Source organism: Mastacembelus armatus, chromosome 24, assembly GCF_900324485.2.
Source record: "Mastacembelus armatus chromosome 24, fMasArm1.2, whole genome shotgun sequence".
NCBI classification, from domain to species: Eukaryota; Metazoa; Chordata; class Actinopteri; order Synbranchiformes; family Mastacembelidae; genus Mastacembelus; species Mastacembelus armatus.
This window is the reverse complement of record NC_046656.1, coordinates 18,240,538-18,260,926: the sequence shown is the minus strand read 5'-3', so window position 1 is coordinate 18,260,926 and position 20,389 is coordinate 18,240,538. Positions and strand designations below refer to the sequence as shown.

The 20,389-nt window shown below is 40.2% G+C and overlaps 2 protein-coding genes across 3 annotated transcripts; one reads left to right on the top strand and one right to left on the bottom strand.

Annotated features, from left to right (window-relative positions):
- The first annotated feature begins 1,341 nt into the window (after positions 1-1,341).
- On the top strand, positions 1,342-15,420 carry LOC113137138 (apolipoprotein B-100-like). Its single transcript, XM_026318584.1, has 26 exons — positions 1,342-1,429; positions 1,727-1,771; positions 1,982-2,094; positions 2,193-2,338; positions 2,523-2,670; positions 3,098-3,250; positions 3,368-3,492; positions 3,762-3,847; positions 3,941-4,391; positions 4,511-4,625; positions 4,714-4,860; positions 4,969-5,180; positions 5,289-5,508; positions 5,654-5,827; positions 5,916-6,119; positions 6,209-6,376; positions 6,539-6,744; positions 6,956-7,093; positions 7,354-7,484; positions 7,603-7,804; positions 7,937-8,109; positions 8,222-8,397; positions 8,490-8,605; positions 8,763-9,136; positions 9,254-13,941; positions 14,062-15,420. Exons 1-26 carry the CDS (start codon positions 1,375-1,377, stop codon positions 15,169-15,171), a joined length of 9,876 nt encoding a protein of 3,291 aa, XP_026174369.1. The 5' UTR covers positions 1,342-1,374; the 3' UTR covers positions 15,172-15,420.
- Positions 7,598-20,183, bottom strand: LOC113137136 (rho-related GTP-binding protein RhoB). Of its 2 annotated transcripts, XM_026318583.2 has the most exons (3): positions 19,369-20,183; positions 8,211-8,392; positions 7,598-7,814 (listed from the first exon to the last, which is right to left on the bottom strand). In XM_026318583.2, exon 1 carries the CDS (start codon positions 20,022-20,024, stop codon positions 19,434-19,436), a length of 591 nt encoding a protein of 196 aa, XP_026174368.1. In that variant the 5' UTR covers positions 20,025-20,183; the 3' UTR covers positions 7,598-7,814; positions 8,211-8,392; positions 19,369-19,433. The 2 variants fall into 2 exon arrangements, with proteins under 2 accessions (XP_026174368.1, XP_026174367.1); XM_026318582.2 differs by lacking the exons at positions 7,598-7,814; positions 8,211-8,392 and adding an exon at positions 17,179-18,443.
- Positions 20,184-20,389: the final 206 nt, after the last annotated feature.

Sequence of the window (20,389 nt, the reverse complement as noted above, 5' to 3'; positions counted from 1 at the left end):
AATAGTTATACTCATCACAACACACATTCGAGAAGCTTTACTGTGAAAATATTTAGTATTCTTATAATTATATTACAGTTAATCAGTGTGTGTTGTAATTAACAAATGAAAATAATAATTAATTTACTTATTGTTTAGACTCTTTAGCATAGACTCTTTATGTACCAATATTCAGATGTAGTGGAGTAATAGTATATTTTTTCTCGTGTGGTATAGGTAAAGGTATCCCATTATTAGACCATTTGGTTTGCTATAGGAAGAAAGGCTGAACATTAATGTTGACTTTGTTCCATTCAGTTTTTCCAGTAAGTCATACCAGTTAGACACAATGCACAGTGAGCAAGAAACTGGGACACCTACATGGAAGTCCCTTATTAATGTTATCTAATCTCTTAACATCTGTGCTTCGAATGCTGTAATAAAAAATGATCACAATGCACAATATTTAAAATCTGATCATCAATTTCTTGTGCAGATTAATGATTTAACATTATTATTTTAGCATTATTATAAATCTGTGTTAATGCTGTAATTTTTTTTATTTAGGTAACAACAGCAGCAGATGATTCGGGTTTTGATTCAGCCTCAATATAATTTACATGATCAAACAATCCTGAGGCAAAGGTTTACTTAGAGTTTTCTAACTTTTTTTGTTGATGTTTAAAGCCTGTGTGCCAAAACCTTTCATTAATTACCAGAGTATTTGCTTTGAATTAAATTAAATTAAAATAAACTTCCTTAAAGTTACCTCTTTCCACCAGAAATGAGTATAAATTAGCCAAAACTATAACAATCACATGATTTGAAGACAATCATTTTGAAATATTTAAAATGAAAAACAAAATATCCCACACAGCCAAATTTTCAAGGCACATCCCCTTACATTGCTGATACTGCCAAGCTACTTTGAACCCTATGAGTGCTACAAACAAGCAATCAAAGTTAGTGATTGAGGACATAGCTATTATATGACTTTGATCTGATTAGAAATTGTTTTTTGAGATAAAGATGCGTGATGTTTTTCATGAATAAATTCATGTTTATATTAAAAACGACCTTAGGAGCAGCATAATGTCTCAAGAACGCAACCTCAACTAATAAAACAAGAGCTGAGGAAGTCAATTAACATGATCACACAGACCACCCACACCCAGTGCTGACAGTCTTAGTTTGTGAAATGTTTTTACCTTTGGCCTGCCACAAGGACTGCTCAGACTTTGGAACGAGGGCAACACATTTGCAAGTCCCAATAATCACACAGCCTAAGACTGGAGAACTATAAAAGCCAAAAGCCAAAAGCAGAAGGATTAGTCTTCAGTGAAAGAGGAGGACTCTCCTTAACTTAAGCCTTCCTGGAGCTTTACAAAGCCCATCATGGGGGGTACAAAGCTCTGCCTTTTGCTGCTGCTGGGCACATACACATTAGCCCGTGAGTATTATGCTTTTATTGTCAAGCTAATTGATAGGATTCATTTTTAATAGTCTATAGATAAGAGAAAAATAAGTGGAAATTTAAATTTTATAGCTTAATATGTTAAAAAGCTGATTATTTACTTTAAGCTTCAAGCTGGTACTTAGACATTTAGTTTGTAAAAGTAGTTGTGTTGGTTGAAATATTGAAATAGAGATTCATTTTTAATTTTTTTATAAAAACACAGTTATGTAATTTGGATATGGGTTGTGGCCTTTAAAACTGTCAAGCACATGTATTTTTCATCTCTTACAGAGCAAAATGTTGGAAGTGTTGAGGAACAATCTCCAGTTTGTTATTGTGAGTTGTTTGTTTGCTGTCAGAATTGGGTCTTCTCTATAAATAACTGTTTTCATTAAATATGGTTTAAGTTGAAGTATTTAACAAAACGTAACTATGAAGTTTGCTTTGATCGATTTAAAGTCTTTGAATCCCTATGATGCCTGTTATAGTTTAGATTAGTGTAGAATTTGATCTGAAAGTCTAACTGACGTTTCAAATCCTCTTCAGTGGCCAAAAGATTCAGGAACTTCAGGCAATATGTGTACGACTATGAAACTGAGACCCTTAATGGTGTGAACAGACCCACAGACAATAAGAGTGGCCCCAAAGTCTCCTGCAAAGTACGTTTTACAGCACGATCAATACTGCAAACACAAAGGTCTCGTGACCATGAATAGAAATCAGTAGTACTAACAAAAATGTTTAATCTGCTGCCCAGGTTGAGGTTGATGTGCCCCAGACCTGTAGCTTCATCCTCCGCACAACAGAGTGCTCTCTGAGTGAGGTTTCTGGTGTGGATGCAGAGGGGACCCCAGTGTACCATCCTGCTGAAGGAGCTGAGGCTTTTACAGCTGCCATGGCCAAGTAAGGCACCTTGTCTTCTTTAAGAAAAGATATATTAGTCACCATGTTTTAAAACTGGGGAAATAAAGCACTGATATGCTCAGGTGTGTCTGAACTGCCTGAATATAAAGAAGGAAGTAAAAGGAGAGGATGAGCTGAGTGGCAACTGATGGTAGTGGTAAATAATAATCTGCCACGTCAACAGGAACCCATTGAAGATCACAGTTGAAGGGCAGGTTGATGTCAAACTCTACCCTGAGGATAATGAGCCTGTGAATATCCTGAACATCAAGAGGGGAATTGTCTCTGCTCTCCTCGTGCCTGTGATGGAGGAGGAGATGAACAAACAAATGGTAGCTGCCCTGCATGTTTTTTGCCTTATTTTTATTTTGTTCTTACATGGTTACTGATTCATTGAGGCCAAGTAGAGCTTGATTTTGTTTTCTGAAAAACAGTCGTGCAAAGATAAACTAGTTGCACAATGAGTAGATAAGCTGCCCTAGTCATAGGTGATAAATGCCCTCCTGCAACATCATGTTCTAACAATGACAATGTTCAGCAGCAGGTCAAAGTCTCTCTGTAGATAAAGTTTATCTCGCTAATGCTATCACCTGCTCTCATAACGGGAGGGAGGGAATCTTTCTGATCAATTAATAATCAGATTTAGGGAGATAGCTAAAGAACGAAGAACACGTTCACCATTCCAGCTCTTACAGTCATGTTGTTTTTTAGCTGTCTTCCACTTCCCTGGTATTTCTGATAGCATCTCATCATTTTCAGGCTACTGTGCATGGAGTCTGCAACACCGACTTCACCGTCAACACCAGAGAGGACATTGCTACTGATGTAACTGTCAGCAGGGATCTTTCCAAATGCGACTGGTTCCGTGCCCACAGGCAAAGCACCAGCCCCCTGGCCCTCATCTCTGGCATGGTATGAGCTTAGGCAAAAACCTTATCATCACTACCCAAAGTTAGATTGTGTAGAGAAGACAGAAGTTTAAATGATCAGCACTCAGTCTTTGCTCTGTGTTTTCTTGTCAACCATCAGAACTATCCACTTTCCAAGCTGATTAGCAGCACCCAGACCTGCAACTACAAGTTTGACAAACAGAAAAAGCACATGACCAGTGGAAGCTGCACAGAGAAACACGTCTTCCTGCCCCTCTCATACCTGTAAGTTTTACCAGTCCCTAACTGATGCATTTCTATACCGGGTAGAGGCTCAGAAATGTCTATTCTTTAAGGGATTTCTCTAAGCCATTAATAACCATGTAAGCTGAATGACTTTGTGACTTTGTGCTGGGTATGAATGTTTAATTGCTGAAATTTCACTCTCTTAGTGTGTCTGTATATCAACATAGTTAGACAAATGTCGATTGGTTATATAAAGTGAAATTATTTCTTATTATGACTAATTTATTGAAATTGTTTTCTGTAAACAGGAATGAATATGCAATGTCTGCTGTGGTGAAGCAGACTGTGACTCTGAGGGAGACTGCAAAGATCAATGACAGAATCTTTGGCATCAGTGAGTGCTTCAGATTTTTAAAAAAGATGTAAAGAGTCCAAATATGCTCAGTGTATAAAATGTGCCAAAAAAAACCAATATCATTTTCTTCAGATGAGGACAGCCTCAGGTACTTGCCCATGGATGTTGCTGACGACAAGTCCCCTGTGCAGACTAAGGATGCTGCCATTGCCACAATGCAGCAGCTGAACAAGCTGGCACAGGCGGCTCAGGGAGAGGAGCGTGCCAGTCTCTTTCACAAACTGGTGTCTGAGCTGCGTGGCCTGAAGGCTGATGTCCTTGGACCTGCTACTTCTGAGATGATGGTCCTGTCAAGCTCTCTGGCATGGCAGGCTCTGGTTCAGTGTGGTACCCCAGAATGCACCAGCGCCATTCTGCAGGTTCTCAGGACCTTTGACGAAGGTGCTCTTGAGGTTGATGCTGTGGTCTATGCCCTGGGACTGCTGCCTGACCCCTCCCGCCTCATGGTGAAGGACCTGCTGGAAATGGCTCAGTACAAGCAGAGCAAACCCATCATGTATGCCCTGAGCAATGCAGTCAGAAAGTAAGTAAGCCTACATCGTTTAGTGTTTTTTTTTTATTTGAATAAAGTCTTTCTTTGCACTGTAGCTGTGAATGGTGATTTCTGTTTGTCTTACCACTGATGTCTGACTTTGACTCTAGACTGCACAAAGCTGAGGGAGTCACCCCTGAGATCATTGCTGTCTCTGAGTTCATGGCTTCTCTTCTGGGCACAGACTGTGCTGGGGAGAAAGAGATGACCTTCCTGACCTTGAGGGTACCTAACCAGCTTTTACCAGTTGTCTTATAATGTTTTATGGCCACCGCCACATATTATTTCTAACTTTCTATGATATTCTATTCAGGTTGTTGGTAATATGGGAGAGGCAATGGAGGCTGCTGACCCTGCTATAAAGACCACCCTGCTGAAGTGCATGAGACAGCCTGCAACAACACTGTCTGTGCAGCTGGCTGCCATTCAGGCTTTCAGGCGCATGTCTGTGACAGATGAGGTTAGTAGCATCCCCATCCACAGATAAACAGTGTTCCAATTTTCCACTTTTATAGTATGGACTTTCTCTAAATACAGTGATAAAAGTTACTGTTTCCCTTCTATCCAGGTTCGCTCTAACCTCCAGAGGGTCAGTCAGTACCCCAAGGGTGCTGTACAGAAGCGCTTGGCAGCTTATTTGATTCTGATGAGGAATCCCCAGGACAGTGACATTGAGATGGTGAAGAAGCTGCTCAAGCAGGAGCAGAATATGCAGATCAAGGCCTTTGTAACCTCCCATGTCTACAATATCATTTCCTCCGCTGATTCAGAGACCCAGACGTAAGACTGGAGCACATTTTCACTGACAGCACGACTTCTGCTTTACTTCATAGAGATATGGTGTTGATTTAAAAACTGCTGGTATAATTTACATTTATTTTACATCAGGATTGGTAGGAAGATAATGGATGCCCTGCAAGACACTGATGTCACCACACACAGTGACTACACCACAATGTCTCGCAATTACAAGCTGGATGTGGCACATGACACCATGCAGGCCGCCATCCAGGGCAACGTTGTCTTTGATCCCACTAGTCAGTTGCCCAGAGAGGTCTTGCTGGAAACTACGTTAAAAGTTTTTGGTTACAACATGGACATCTGGGAGGTATGTAATACCATATCTCATAAAGATTTACTAATTTACTCCAGTTTCACATTAGCAGAAAAAACTTTAATAACAGTATAAATAAATAAGTTCAAGTTGCATGTGACCCACTGTTTTTAGTCTAATTGTGTTGTTTTGCCGGTAGGTTGGCATGGAAGGAAAAGGCTTTGAGCCGAGCATTGATGCTTTGTTTGGAAAGAATGGGTTTTTTCCTGACACAGTGTCCAAGGCTCTGTACTGGGCTGGAGACAAGATGCCACCAAAGATCAAAGAAGTTCTGGAGAACTGGGTTGCCCCGCTGAAATCAGAAGGACAGGAGGTATATCTTGTGTGTAATTATTTTTGTTAAACACCCGTAGTTTGAGTTATTTTACACCACAGCTAATACTATGGAACTCTTTCTTAAGGTCCCCAAAAATCTTATGAAAGAAATTGTTCAAAATGTCAACAAGCTCATGAAAGATCTGCAGAGTCAGGAGTCCCCAGAGGCAATGGCCTACCTGAGGCTCATGGGAGCTGAACTTGGCTACATCAAGGGCAATGAATTGAAATCTATTGCTGAAAACGCAATGATGTATGCAGAGATTTTAAAGAAGCTCATTCCTACAGAGGTACTGTTTTATATTCCTGTTATCCAGCAAATTACATCTTTCCCACAGCAAAACAGCATTTGTTTTGACTTTTGACCCTCTTTTATCAGGTTATGGCTAAACTGATATCCAGCACTGACAATGAGATTTTTGCCCATTACATTTTCATGGACAACAAATTCATCATGCCAACAGCATCTGGCTTGCCCCTGAAATTTGCTCTGTCTGGTACTGTTGCTCCTGGTGCAAAAGGAGGCCTTCACATCTCTCCAACCATGGTACATTTTCTATTTTTTCAATATATCCTTTGTGCTCCTTAGAAATTGTGTGATCAATAACCTTCCTTTCAAATATAATGTGAAGTCTATTGTAATAATTGCAATGATATGTTTTTTTTTCATGTCTGCAGTTTATTTCATGTGATGTGTTTTTGCTTACAGAACGAGCTGCTGTTCATGCCCTCAGTAGGAGTTGAGTTTGTGACTCAGATGGGAGTTCATGTCCCTGACTTTGTTGTGTCCAGTGTTGAGATGCACACCAACATGTACCATGAAAGTGCCTTTAATGCCAAGGTCACCATGGAGCAGAACCAGGTCAGGCTTTCCATTCCTGCCCCAAAAGGCACCACAAGGCTTTTCACTATCAGGTAACAAATTAAATAAAACACATTCTTATATTCAATATAATAAATGTTCTGATTTGTTTTGTTATGTTTCTGATTTTGTAGAGCTGCAGTTGATTATATGCAAATGTGCTCAAAAATTATTTCTGCAACTCCCAGAGCCACTGGCATGGTGTTTCTGGATACAGTGACACCAAGAAATAGAAACTGATTTTGTTGTTCTTTGTTGAAACAGCAATAAAGTGCTGATTGTGGGTGCTGATCATGAAACAACGATCCCACAGAGAGAGGACCAATCAGACTGCAGGCGTCTCTTTCCTGGAGTCTCGTCCTGCACTGCTGTTGCTTACAACCCCCTCAATGGTGATACTATGTAAGTTGCCCTTTGAAGAAGCTGTGAAAAATACATGGGTTGAATGAAGGAATGAATAGTCAAAACAGCACCAACTGCCAATATATGTCACTAAAAAATACTAAATTTAATATGGTAAAACATAGAAAGTACAAAGAAGGGAACATTTTTGAAAATTGAAAGTGTTATTTTTAGTTGTATTTGTATTTGTGCCATTCACATTCTAGTTTTCTAAGAAATATTTATATGAAAACTCATCAGAGAGTTGTGTTTCATGTTAGGTTTGCAGTAGACATCAAGCCTAATGAAGAGGTGTCTGAGTACACAGCCACCATCGCCTACAAGCTTCTCAGTGAAGGAAAGGATGGCCGCCAGAAGGTTGATTCTTTGAAGATGACCCTGAGAGCAGAAGGTATGTTCAACATAAATATCAACCTATGTTTTTCTATGAGCCGTGGACTTCTTTTTCACTTTATAGGGTTTCATGCATTAGTCATCATGTTCTACTTTTTCTAATGCTCTGACCTTAGGTGCTCCGCCTACCGAGGCTTCTGCCACCATGAAATACAACAGGAACAAAAATACCTTGACCACCCAGATCCAGATACCAGACTTGGATGTTGAGGCCGGTGTTAAGCTTGGCTTGACTGATAGCAGTGCCAAAGGCAAATCCATCGTCCTGGAGTTCTTCAACAAGAATGTGACTCAGCTCTCTCTGATTGGTCGTGCCAAGTGAGTAATCCTGGAAACAAACTTTGTTTAAACACATTCTTCTTAAACGTATCTTACTCTAAGCTAGGTTCTCATTCTTAAAATGCAGATCTTTGATACATTTGACAGCATCATGTTTTTTAATTATTTCAGACTTCAGGCAATGAGTGATGGCATGCTGCAGGTTCAGCTTTTAGTCCCCTCACTCAAAACTGATGCCTCCATCACTGCTACCATAAGCAAAGCTGATGGACTCACAATGGAGATCAGAAGTGATGTCAAGCTCCCAGAGACCAATTCCATTCAGGCAGTTACAATCAAATATGGTCAGTCATATATAAAAAAATAGGTCTTATGGACCTAAACGCTGGTTCATTCCAGGCATTTTTCTAACACTGTCTCAAACCTAATGTTAAATCCTTCATACCTGTATCTCAGGTGAAGAACAGGCCCAGGTCCAGCTGATATCCAACATGAATGCTAATACTAAGATCCTGGTGCCTTACACTGCCGCCCTTCAGGCCTGGCTCAGGCAGTTTGTAGAGGATGTCATGGATCAGCAGGTTGTCCAGACAGACATGACACTGCGCCACATCTTCAACAAGGCAGCTGAGGTGAAAAGAATATAATAACAATTTTACAAAAACTTGACTTTCTTCTGGTCTTACCCAACTGAGTCATGAGACATTTGGTGCTTTTTCTGCAGGCCAGCAATATCTGGATCAGCAAGATCACAACAGATGTTCCATATGTGGAGACTCTGAGGAGCAGTATAGCAGAAGTGGAAATGCCTTCCATGCCTGAACAACTGTTTATGAACCTGTAAGTGCACCACACAATCCATAAACTGAGTTAGAATCTACTGAAAAAGGATAGTTGCTTTATCTTGATTAAATCATAAATAAGTATAGTAACATTCATTCTCCAGGTAAATGTCTGTTTTAGGTTTAATAAATATTCTGTTTAATCTTTTCCCAAGTGAAAGTACATTCAGATACCAGTTCAATCAGGACAGTTGGACCATAACTATCCCTATGCCCCTGGGAGGCAAATCCTCTGCAGAACTAAGGATACCTCCAATGGTCACCTCCCCACGAATCTCTGTGCCTCAGGTCGGCATGGACTTTGCCCCACAGGAGATCCAAATACCCACTTTTACCATCCCTTCTGAATATGAGCTCACCTTGCCTCTGATGGGAATGCTGGAAGTGTCTGCCAAGCTCAATAGCAATTATTATAAATGGGAGGGGACAGCTTCTGCTGGCAACAACACTGCTCAGTCTCCTACCTACCAGGCCAAGTTCAGTGTCAAGGCTGACAGTCCAATCAATGTCCTCTCCTTTTCAGCTGAGGGTAATTTAATCTTTATTTATCATATTTATCTTTATTCATTTAATTCAACAGAAACACACTGTACTAATACAGTACTACTGTACTAATTAATATTTTACTTATTTGTTTGTTTTAAAGGAGCTACCAAAATGACTCCAGAGAAAACTATGAAATTCACAGCTGATGGTTCTATAAAGCACATGCTGCTGAACACAGGTTTTAATCTGCTGGAAACCATTGCTCTCACAGATAAGGTCCTATCAACAGGAAGCTACAAAATCTATGCTTTTGCCCCTCTGGGTCTGGACACATCGCTGACTATTACCACCCAGGTCAGCCTAGACACAAACATGCTCTCTGGAGATCTCAGTGCAGATGGAAGTGTTTCTGTTGGACCCATGACTGCAAGCACTAGCTATCTTCATACCTTCTCTGTTGAACCAGCAAAGAAAGAAGCAAGTCTGGAGAGTACTCTGAGAATGAACTCTGAAATCCTGAAGGTTGTGAACAAAGTGAAAGCATCATATGCAAATGAGGAACTTCTGATTGAGTCTAATGCCAACCTGAACAGTGAACCCATCAAGCACACCACAAAAATGAGCCTCAGCTACAAAGATGTGAAGCTTACTATCCAGTCTGACTCTGTGACCAAGGCTGATGAGAGAATCCTTCGTAGCCAGATGGGGTTCTCTGCTTCTGGAGGACAGGCCAGCCTCAGGATAGAGAATCAAGCTGAAGATACAGAGAACCGTGTCTACACTTTGCTCACTGGGTCCATGAATCCCTCTGGCCTTGAGATCAACACCGATGCTTCCGTGAACATCTTTTCAAGCGTCGCCTCTCACAAGACAACCTTATCTCTGAACATGAATGGCCTGAGCACCAGCTGTACAACAACTGCTCAGCACAGCCCAATGACTTTTGAGAATGTTTTCCATGGTGGAGTTGACGCTTCTGGTGCCACCATGTCTCTCACCACCAAGGCAGCCATTAAGGACAACAAAGCTGAGCTCAGTGTTGAAGGAAAGATTGCAAGCACAGAAATCTATCTCAATGGCATCTTTGAGGGTCACCTCTTTGACCTCAACACCAGAAACAGAGTGAACCTCAGAGTGAATGAAGATGGCTTGATCCTATCCAACAACATGGTTGGATCTTTCAATGAGATCAGGACCGAAAATACCCATTCGCTTTCTCTAACACTGAGATCTTTTACTCTTCACTCCAAGACTGACAATGTCCTTGACAAGAGGAACGCCTACATGCATGACATCACAGTTAAGATCAACCATTTTGCTGCCTCAGTCATTGTGAAAAATGACCTGAAGATAATGGAGATTAACTTTGTAAATGATGCCCATTTCAAGGCAGAGCCCTACAACATGGAGCTGACTGGAACAATGATGGGAGTGTTCTCAGAAGAAGAGCTCAGGCACACTTATGAAATCAAATTTGTTGACATGGTCCTGTCTGCGAAGTGCAATACCAATGGTAAACTCTTAGGATCTCACATGACACATACCACTGACATGGAGGTTGCTGGCCTGACAATGAAGTTCAAAAATGTGGCCAACTTCAATTCACCATCTCTTCGCCTGGAAAGCACAGTCAAAACTGTTGCTGCGCCCTTCACTCTGAACATTGATGCCATTTTCAACTCAGATGGTGGAGTGTATATCTATGGACAGCAGAGTGGTGAATTTTATAGCAAATTCTTCCTGAAGGCAGAACCCCTGTTGTTCACCCATTCATTTGAGTACAGAGCCTCAACCACTCATGAACTGGAAGGCAGACCCACTATCAAGACCAACATGGAGAACAAGTTTAACAGCATGCTGAGTCTTCAAGAGCAAAGGGTCACACTGAAAGTGACATCCAAAGTAAATGAGCACACATTTGATCAAGAAATGAGTGCCTATAACAACGCAGAGAGAATGGGTATTGAGATGGCAGGAGCAGTCTCATCTCCTATTTTCAATGAGGCCAGTCAAGATTATGCCATCTCTGGATTTGTGAAATATGACAAGAATCATGACAGCCACTTCATCCAGATCCCATTCATTGAGCATCTGCCTGAAGTCACTGAAAATGTAAAAACTACAATGGTGAGACTGATGGATCACAGCATTGAGATGCTGAAAGACATCTACAACAAGTATGAGATCAGTACCAAGTTTCAGAACAAAATGTCAGATCTGAAGGAGGTCATTGACAACTTTGACTTCAGCCTCTTTGTCCAAGACATCAGAAAGTTTATCAGTTCAGTAGAGAATTTCATGTCCAACCTAACAGCCAAGCTCCCAGCTGACAAAATTATGAATTTCCTAAAATCTATCATGGACACTGTAATGACTTGGATTAAGAAGTATAACATTACCAATAATGTCAGTGTTATTTATGCCAAAATAGAAGAGATCCTCTCCAGCTATGAAGTTGAGAAAATGATTGGGGCCATCATGGATGAGGTTGTTAAAATTATGAAGCAGTATCAGGTGAGGGAAAAAATCCAGGCTGCATTTGCCACCCTCAGGTCAATTGATATCGAGCCTTTGGTCAAAAAAGCTATGGTACCTGTTCAGGACCTTGTGAATGAACTTCATTCCTTTGACTTCAAACAGTTGATTGATAACATGAGTGACTATTTCATGAGAATGATTCAGATAATCCAATCTTTTGATTATGACACATTCACTTCAGAGCTTAAAGAGAAAGTGGCAGATATGAGCAAGATTCCCTGTTTTGGAAAACTCTATGGAGAGTTCAGAGTAACATCTCCTCATTACAACCTCAGGACCACTGCCGACCTGGAGAACACAACAACTACATCTGTCAGTCCAGAGTTTAAAATGAATCTTAACTCACGGGCTACATCTACTTTGGAAGTCCTTGCCTTCACTGCAGATGCCAGTGCACATTTTGCTGCACCACAGATGAGTCATCTGTCAATCACTGACAGCATTAAAGTTGACCAATCATATTTTACCCTTGACCACAAAGGAACAGTGACTCTCTATGGTCTGTCAGGTCAAGCTTCAGGTGAAACTACTGCAAGGGTCACAACTGAGCTCTATGCTGCAGAACTTGTCAACAATGCAGTCCTTGCTATGGTTGATGAAGTTTCTAGCACTATAGAAACTGGCTACAAACATAATTTCAACATGCCATTACTCAACATCTTCAGTGAATTATCAGCGAATCAAAAGACAGTTCTTGTACTGGAGGCTGGCACTGCTCGTCTGACCTTTAACAATCAGGCGAAAGAAAAAATAGCAGTTCAGGATTTCTCAGATGAGGCAAGCCACAAGAGTGACATGGAAGTGGTCATGGATCTCCACACAGTCAAAGTAACTTTCACTGATAAAACTGCCTGCAACCACTTCAAAATGAATCAAGATGTGGTTGTTGATATGTGCATCTTCCGCCATGTAATTGTTGATGTCAAAGTTGAGACAGAATCACCTTTCATGAAGGGGAGTGTCGCACAGATGAAATTCCAGGCTAAGGCTGAAGACATGAAAATTGATTTCACTGCCTCTCACACTGCAGAGTTGGTTGGACAGATTGAGGGAGCTCTGTCAAATACCGCCGTTGGTTTGGTCTCACTTAATGAGATTATGTTTGACACCAAAAACAAAGTAAACACCAAAGTTGCCCTTCCCTTCAAGCTGTCAGGAAAGGTTGATCTCCAGAATGACATTGCTCTGACCCTTAACTCTGAAGTTCAACAAGCTAGCTGGAGAGGCCTGGCTAGATTTAACCAATACAAATATTCCCATTACTTCAATATGGATAATGGCGAGAGAGAAATTAACATATTTTCCCAGATTAATGGAGAAGCTAATCTCGATGTTCTAAAGGAACCTATCACCATTCCTGATATAACTGTGCCATTTTTTCATATGAGGATACCAAGAGTGGAACACTTCTCACTGTGGGAAGATACTGGCCTGGGCAACCTCCTACTCACAACTCAGCAGACATTTGACATGAACTCTAAACTTAAGTACACAAAGAATCCCGAGGTGATCTCTATTGGCATTTATATGGATCCAGTCATTGACATCATTAATACCAACATCAAGACTCTGCATGAGAAAGTGCTCATCAGCAAAGATAGGGCTGCTGCCATCGTCTCTACATCTTTCAACAAAGCAAAGGCAGAGTATGAAAAATATAGCATTGAGTTGCCAAAAACCATTACAGTGCCTGCCTACAAAGTTCCAGTGATGAATGTTGAGATGTCTACATTCACCATACCCCTGCCCGACTTCAGTGTCATCACCATGCCTGCCATTCATGTTCCATCCACCCTCAGCAAGGTGACTCTTCCAAAAATTACTCTGCCCAAAGTTCAGATCGAGATCCCACGAATGGGTGATCTGATCTATGAGTTCTCCTTGAAAATGGCAATGATCACACTCAGAACTAATGCTAGCATCCTCAATGAAGACAATATCATGATGAAACTTGATGCTTACTCAGTTTCTGAATTTGAGATTCTGACTGGAAAGATTGAGGGCAAAACCAACCTGAACACAGTTGGTGGATTCAAAATGGCCTCTGTCCTGGCTGTAAAACATGCAATGGTGCAGGGAAACCATGACAGCACCATCATCTTAAGTCGTGAAAATGTGGATACCGCCATCACCAATTCAGCCAGAGTCAATCTACCTGACCTGAAAATGGAAATGTACCAGGAGATTACTGGAAATCCAGAAGAAGGCCTTGTTGTCTCTATGTCCACTCCATCTGCAGGACTCATTGCAGTTCAAATGCAAACTAAACACCCAGCACAAGTGAAAGCCAGGCTTTATGGTCGCTACCCGGTAAGAAAACTGTTGCTTGCTTAACTAAGAATGTGACTTTAATGCAAATGGTGTATTTTTTATTGTAATAATTGATTTGTGTATTTATTCATTTTTGTTTGATACTTACTTTTCCCACAGTCTGAGCCAACAACTGACATTGATATCTTGGGTCTGAAGATGTCTGTGGTGAACTCTGAGAAACTGAACATTCAGACAACCTGGAATATGGAGATGCCATATGAAGTGATGCTGGGATTGAAGAAACATGTGCCCACAGTTTTGGAAATGGTGTCTGAGCCTGCTGTTAGGACCTACCATGGATTCCAAAGACAAGCTAGTCACGTCAGAGTTTCCATTGAACAGGCTAGAAAGCAGGGTACAGTAATGTTCAAGAGCGCTGTTGACCACCTTGCAGCAGTAAATCCTCCAGAGGTTATTGCATTTGTCACAGATAACACCATTGTGATCCTCAAAGACTACCAGAAGAAAGTTGAAATTGTGCTTGAGGCAATTGTTAAATTTCTAAAAGAGACCAAGTTCCAGATCCCTGGGTATGACCAGAGGATGTCTGGGCTTGAGGTGTACCAGAAATTTAGTGCTTTTGTTGTTGATGTATCTGAGGAGGCTGTTCAAAAGATTCCAGAGTACTTTGCCTCCATGTATGGTCTAGTCCTTGATTACGTCCAAGCCATTGAAATCACCCTTCCTGGATCTACCTACACTGTAAGTGGAAAAGAAATTCTTGAAGATTTGTTTGTAGCTCTGAGAAAAATCCAGGACCAAATGATTGTCACTGTAAGGAAAGTCAGAGCTATGCAGCTGGAAGATGTCATTAAGAAATTCTCAGCGTTCATGCAGTTTACCATTCAACAAAGTCAGAAGGTTCTCCAAACCCTGAAATCTCAGAATGTAGATCTGTCCACCATTGTGACAGATGTGTACAATGATATTATCAGCTCTCCTATCCTGGCTGATGTTTTCAAGCAGGTTAAAGAGGCTCAAAGAATTATTATGGAGTATTTAAACGCTGTGAGAGCTAAACTGCAGAATATTTTAGCTGACATGTCTACAGAACAGCTTCAAGATGACATCCAGTCCTGGATTGACACACTCATAAAATCTTGTAATGCATTTCACAATAATACCATTAAGACCCTTAAGGAGAAAAGCAAAAATGTTGAAAACTTTGTGAAAGTAAGCGACAGGCAGATGGAGGTTGATATTCCTTTACCATTTGTAGCCAATTGAATGACCGTGGTTATGAAAAGATACAATATAATATTTGTATGGACTATATCTGCTGTGTTACCATCAAGACAACAGTGAAAAATACATAACTGCATCCTTACACATGTTGTCTGTACCCAAGTCTTATTAATTGTGTTTATTATTTCATAGTAGACTCTCAGTTGTTGTGAAGCTTCTGTGCTTCATTTGTGTCTTGTACTATTTAAAAGAAAATACGTTGGGCTCAATAAAGACCATTTGTACTGCTTGCATCTCTTACACATAATTTACCAAATCTCTAAAAACCTTGTTTATTGGAAAGCTTGTAAACATATGTGCTATGCTATTATTTTCACACTCGTAATTTTTTTCAACAATATTATTATTATGATGTGTACATTGGCATTTTAAACATTTTTGATGTGAGATTTCTTTAGTGAAATAAGAAAATTGGGCCACCAGTCAAACTTCTTAAAATAAGTCTGGGAGTCCAGCTACCAGCTTCTCAAAATCCATTTACTTCTAAAATAAATGAATGCATTATGATATTGTAATGTATGACAATATTTATGCTATTCTTCCTAAATCTATTTAAATAACCTTTTACACAACTAATATTTGTATAGATTGTTGTCCAAACATATCGAACTGGCAGACTTCAAACTGGGAGATGTGTGCTAATCACTGAGTCACCATGCCAGATGATTAGGCCTGTTGGTGCTGTGTCTTTAACTACAACAACATCAGCCAGTCTGTTCTCTACTTAATGGTCCAGATCAAAATATTTTATCAGATGTTAGACTGCCATGAAATTTAGTACAGACATAATGTTCCCCAAATTATATCTCTGACCACTGACTTCAGTGATGCCATGGTTTTTCCTCTAGTAAGGTTAATTAGGAAAAAAGATAAACCTCCTAATTAATACAAAGCAAGTCAGCACTAGACGATGCGTTACAGACTCAATAAAAGTCAGACTACATTTAAAATCTAAAAAAGATTATCTCTCGTACTTAAGACACTGAATTTTAATCATGTGGTAGCTTATTTAAAAAAATAACACACCAAACAGTCATATGATTTGTGACTGATTCATCAATATGGTATAATTTATACATCCCTGTCTCCTGCCCATTAGTCACTTGTACCTTCAGGTCTAAATTTAGCACAGACACAAACACTTTTTGTGACACATGTATACAGAGTCAGTTTGTCTGTTGTTAACAACAGCAATAAAAAGACACCCTAAATTTAGTTCCTCCTTTAGACAGCATTGTCTCATTTTTCAGATGTGTGATCTAAGCAGTGGTGAAAATAATATTCAGATTGTTTAAAGTAGAATAACATAAAAATATTCCATTAGCACTCCTGCATTTATAATCGAACATAAATACAACGATGAAATGTTATTGACAAAATATACTTAAAGGTATCAAAAGTAAATACTCATGATACAGGAAACGTCCCAACCTTTGTTGTGTTATAATGTATTTCATATTATTGGATTATAATTATTGATCCATCCCAAGCTGTTTTTAATGTTCTAGATCCCCGGGTGAGCTTTTGAACTACTTTATACTGTTTACTACTGGGTAGCTAATTCTGTGGTAGAACATATTTTATAAACTCGTCATATATTTTGTATTTATTCATCAGAAAGTGTCTGCGAATTATAGATACCAAATTAACTTTGTGGAGTAAACAGTACAATATAAAATATAAAGTTAAAATACTTAAGTACCTGTACCTCCAAACTATATGCACCTTTTACCTTCCCACCACTGATTATAAGGCTTTTCCAGTGCTGTGTCTTTAACTACATCAGCCAGTCTGTCCACTACCTTAGTCCAGATTAAAATATTTTATCAGCTGTTAAACTGCCATGAAATTGTAAGGGATGGTGGAATTCGCAAAAAATATACCAAATTAATATATTTGAATGCCATTTTATGTTCAAGCATAATCAAAGTAATTGTAGCTGCAACAGCTACAACAATTGGTCAAGGAGGCAACAGAAGGAAAAAGAATAGGGTGACACACTTTTTATTGACCTTCCCACAACAGCATCACATGTTCCCTTACATTGTGTTGTTTTTCCTCACAAAATCCACTGTTGCCAATCTACCATCAGCTCAAGTATTATGTAATCACATTAATGTGGTCATAATTTAATAAACTCTTAGAAACAGATCAGCTTGGCATATTTTTTGGCATTTTTCTCTTGCGTGATCCCATTGTTGTAGTGAAATAACAAAGAAGGTGAAAATTTCAGTCTGATCAATGAATAGTAACCTAACAACACTGGAAATCAGAGGCACATGAGAGGGCCTCTGGGAAAGTTAACTAGTCTAGCACAATGCATTCCTGTCCTGTAAGTCAGCGAAATGCCCAGCAACAGAAGGCAGACAGGAATGTGACTTTTATACCATCATAAAAAAAACTCTCTTAAACAGTGGTTTATTTGATTTCATACTGAACCACAGTTTACTACATTATCAAACCCAAATTAAGCCTTTTGTCTTTAGTACCTCACATCTACAAGGCTGTACCCCAAATGTCCAGTGTAGCAAGTCTCTGTAATTGACGATTATAGCTGATATTTGAACAAGCACTTCCAAAAAGACATCTATACAACACTTGTGTACAGTTCAAACATGAGCTGAATGTTTTCACAATAGAAAATTAGCTCAAATACATTAATTTTTGTTTCTAACTTGAAAACTTCAACAGTGCTTTTGACCAAATGAATCTGAAGTACATTCACATTATTTTTTGCTTGTTAGTTGCTCAACCAGTCATAATTAAGTTTTACTACCAAACATTTTACAGCTTCAGAGAAAATAAAACGTACAACTTGTCATTAGTTTTAGTCTGATGTTTTAGTCAAAGGGATACCCTTTTATTTAATGTGTCATTATTATGATTGTGGTTATCATAATATAACAAATGTTCCATTTCCATTGAAATTTTTAAATGCCATCAGATGGCTTAATCCTTTACGACAGAGTACGACCGGCTCATAGAGCTCCGATGTATCTCACTCATCTTTTATGGCACTTTCTAAGAAAATGTGTTTCACTGTACGAAGCAGGTACATGCTGAAACACCTCACAAGCTCAATGTTCTCTAAGAAATATCCTCCACATGACTTTAAATGAAGCTGTAGCTAAACTGGCAACCAGGTCTTCAATGTCTTGGATGAAGTCTTGGCCTGTGAAATAACTAGACCTGAATTTCAGAGGTCAGAAACATGGTGAGATACTGTATGGTCTGGTTGATTTGGTTCAAGTGAGCTGCAAGAAAAAAAACAAACTATTATCCCCTTTTGCTGTTTACAGGTGAAATTTCCCATCAGTTTCATTTCATCTTCCCAAAAGGAGCCACTGCTTGTCCTTAATTCAGAGTAGAAGCATGCTTAGCAAGGCTTTAAAAAGAATATTTTTGGCAACACAAGAATGTCCACTCAACTATAACAAAACATCTGCTCGAAAACTGCACCAGACATTAGGCTTAGCCCTTTTTAAGGCCGGCCAACATGTAGTCTCCTGGACCTGTGATGAAATCTGGCTCCTTGCATAAGTTATTAATACTGTGGAGTCAAAACCATACTTTTAGACGTCGTTCCAACTAACAAACCTGAGACAACTGATTTCCTTAACTGTAAACTCAATCTATGCCTTTATTTTTAAAAAAACATCAAAAGAAAACATACAGAACAACACGGGCATCGTTGCACTGATCTGCACATTTTTATAAAACTTTCTGAGTTACTGTAGTGTCCAGGTGCTGTGCAATTTCCCAAACGCATTACTGTCATTTTACAATATTAAACAGACAAAAGTAATGAGTGCAAATGTTACTGTTTTGCTTATTACAAGGTAAAAACAGTAAGGCAGTGGCCTATGCAAACGCAGAAACACAAGAAAGTGAGCAGTTGAAATCTTGGCTCTAACGCAGGCCTTTGTCCACAGCAGAGGGGGGTTAATGTGTCCACCGAGATGGGGCGGATTGTGGATTCTCCTTTATACCCCTCCACCAAGCAGACTGGGACCATGTGACCCACAAAGAACAAGCTGAAACCAGTTGCTCTCACACACCCCGAAATCAGATGATTGTCGAGTGTGTTCAAAACAAGTCATTCGTTTAGTCATTGGCTTTGGTTCAACCAAGGTCGTCTGATTACAAAGCAGTACCCAAACCACGAGTCACTGCACTTACATGTTTAGGCCAGGATCCCAGCGGTGGAAACGCCTGCGCGTCGCGGTTCAACAGAAAGTGTGGATTCACATCAAAACACAGCATTTCAGACAACCACTTGGTGGTGTGGTTCGTTTTTGTAAGGCTGCTCGTGTTGCAGTTTCGAAGACTTCCCAGATCCCCTCCTTGGTTTTGGCAGAGCACTCCAAATAGTCATATGCGCCAATGCGCATGGCCATGGCCCGACCATCCTCTGTTTTCACTGGCTCCAGCTTCAACCGGGACAGCTCGGTCCTTACGTTCTCGTCATTGCGCAGATCCTTTTTGTTGGCCACTAATATAATGGGTACATTCGGACAAAAGTGTTTGACTTCGGGGACCCACTTTTCGGGGATGTTTTCCAACGAATCCGGGCTATCCACGGAGAAACACATCAAAATCACGTCAGTGTCCGGATAGGAGAGAGGGCGCAGCCGGTCATAGTCCTCCTGCCCAGCGGTGTCCCACAATGCGAGCTGGACTTGCTTGTTGTCTACTTCTATGTCCGCCACATATGTCTCAAACACAGTTGGCACATAGACCTCGGGAAACTCGTCTTTGCTGAACACAATGAGTAGACATGTTTTCCCACATGCGCCGTCCCCCACCACGACAAGTTTCTTGCGTATGTCTGCCATGGCTGCCTTCTTCCTACCTCTGGCTCAATGAAGCATCCAAAACTCAGATGTGTCCGCCGTATCCGCTCCCACTGCTTTTATATAGGAAATAGGCTGGTCAGACTGGTGCCCTTAACTATTCCCGTCTCCGGAACATGTACCAGTTCCCACTGCGATCTCTTTATAAAGCACGGGGTGGGTTCCTAAATATAGCAACCCAATCGGAAATAGGGACATGAGATCACCGTTTGTAATGTCAGACCTGATTGGATCTAATCCGTTTTCTAATAAAGAGGAGGGTCACGGAGCACGAGGACCCATCCGATCCAGGATCAGCCAAAACCCACCAAATGTGACAGCATGACGATATATTGCGCGACGTTTCT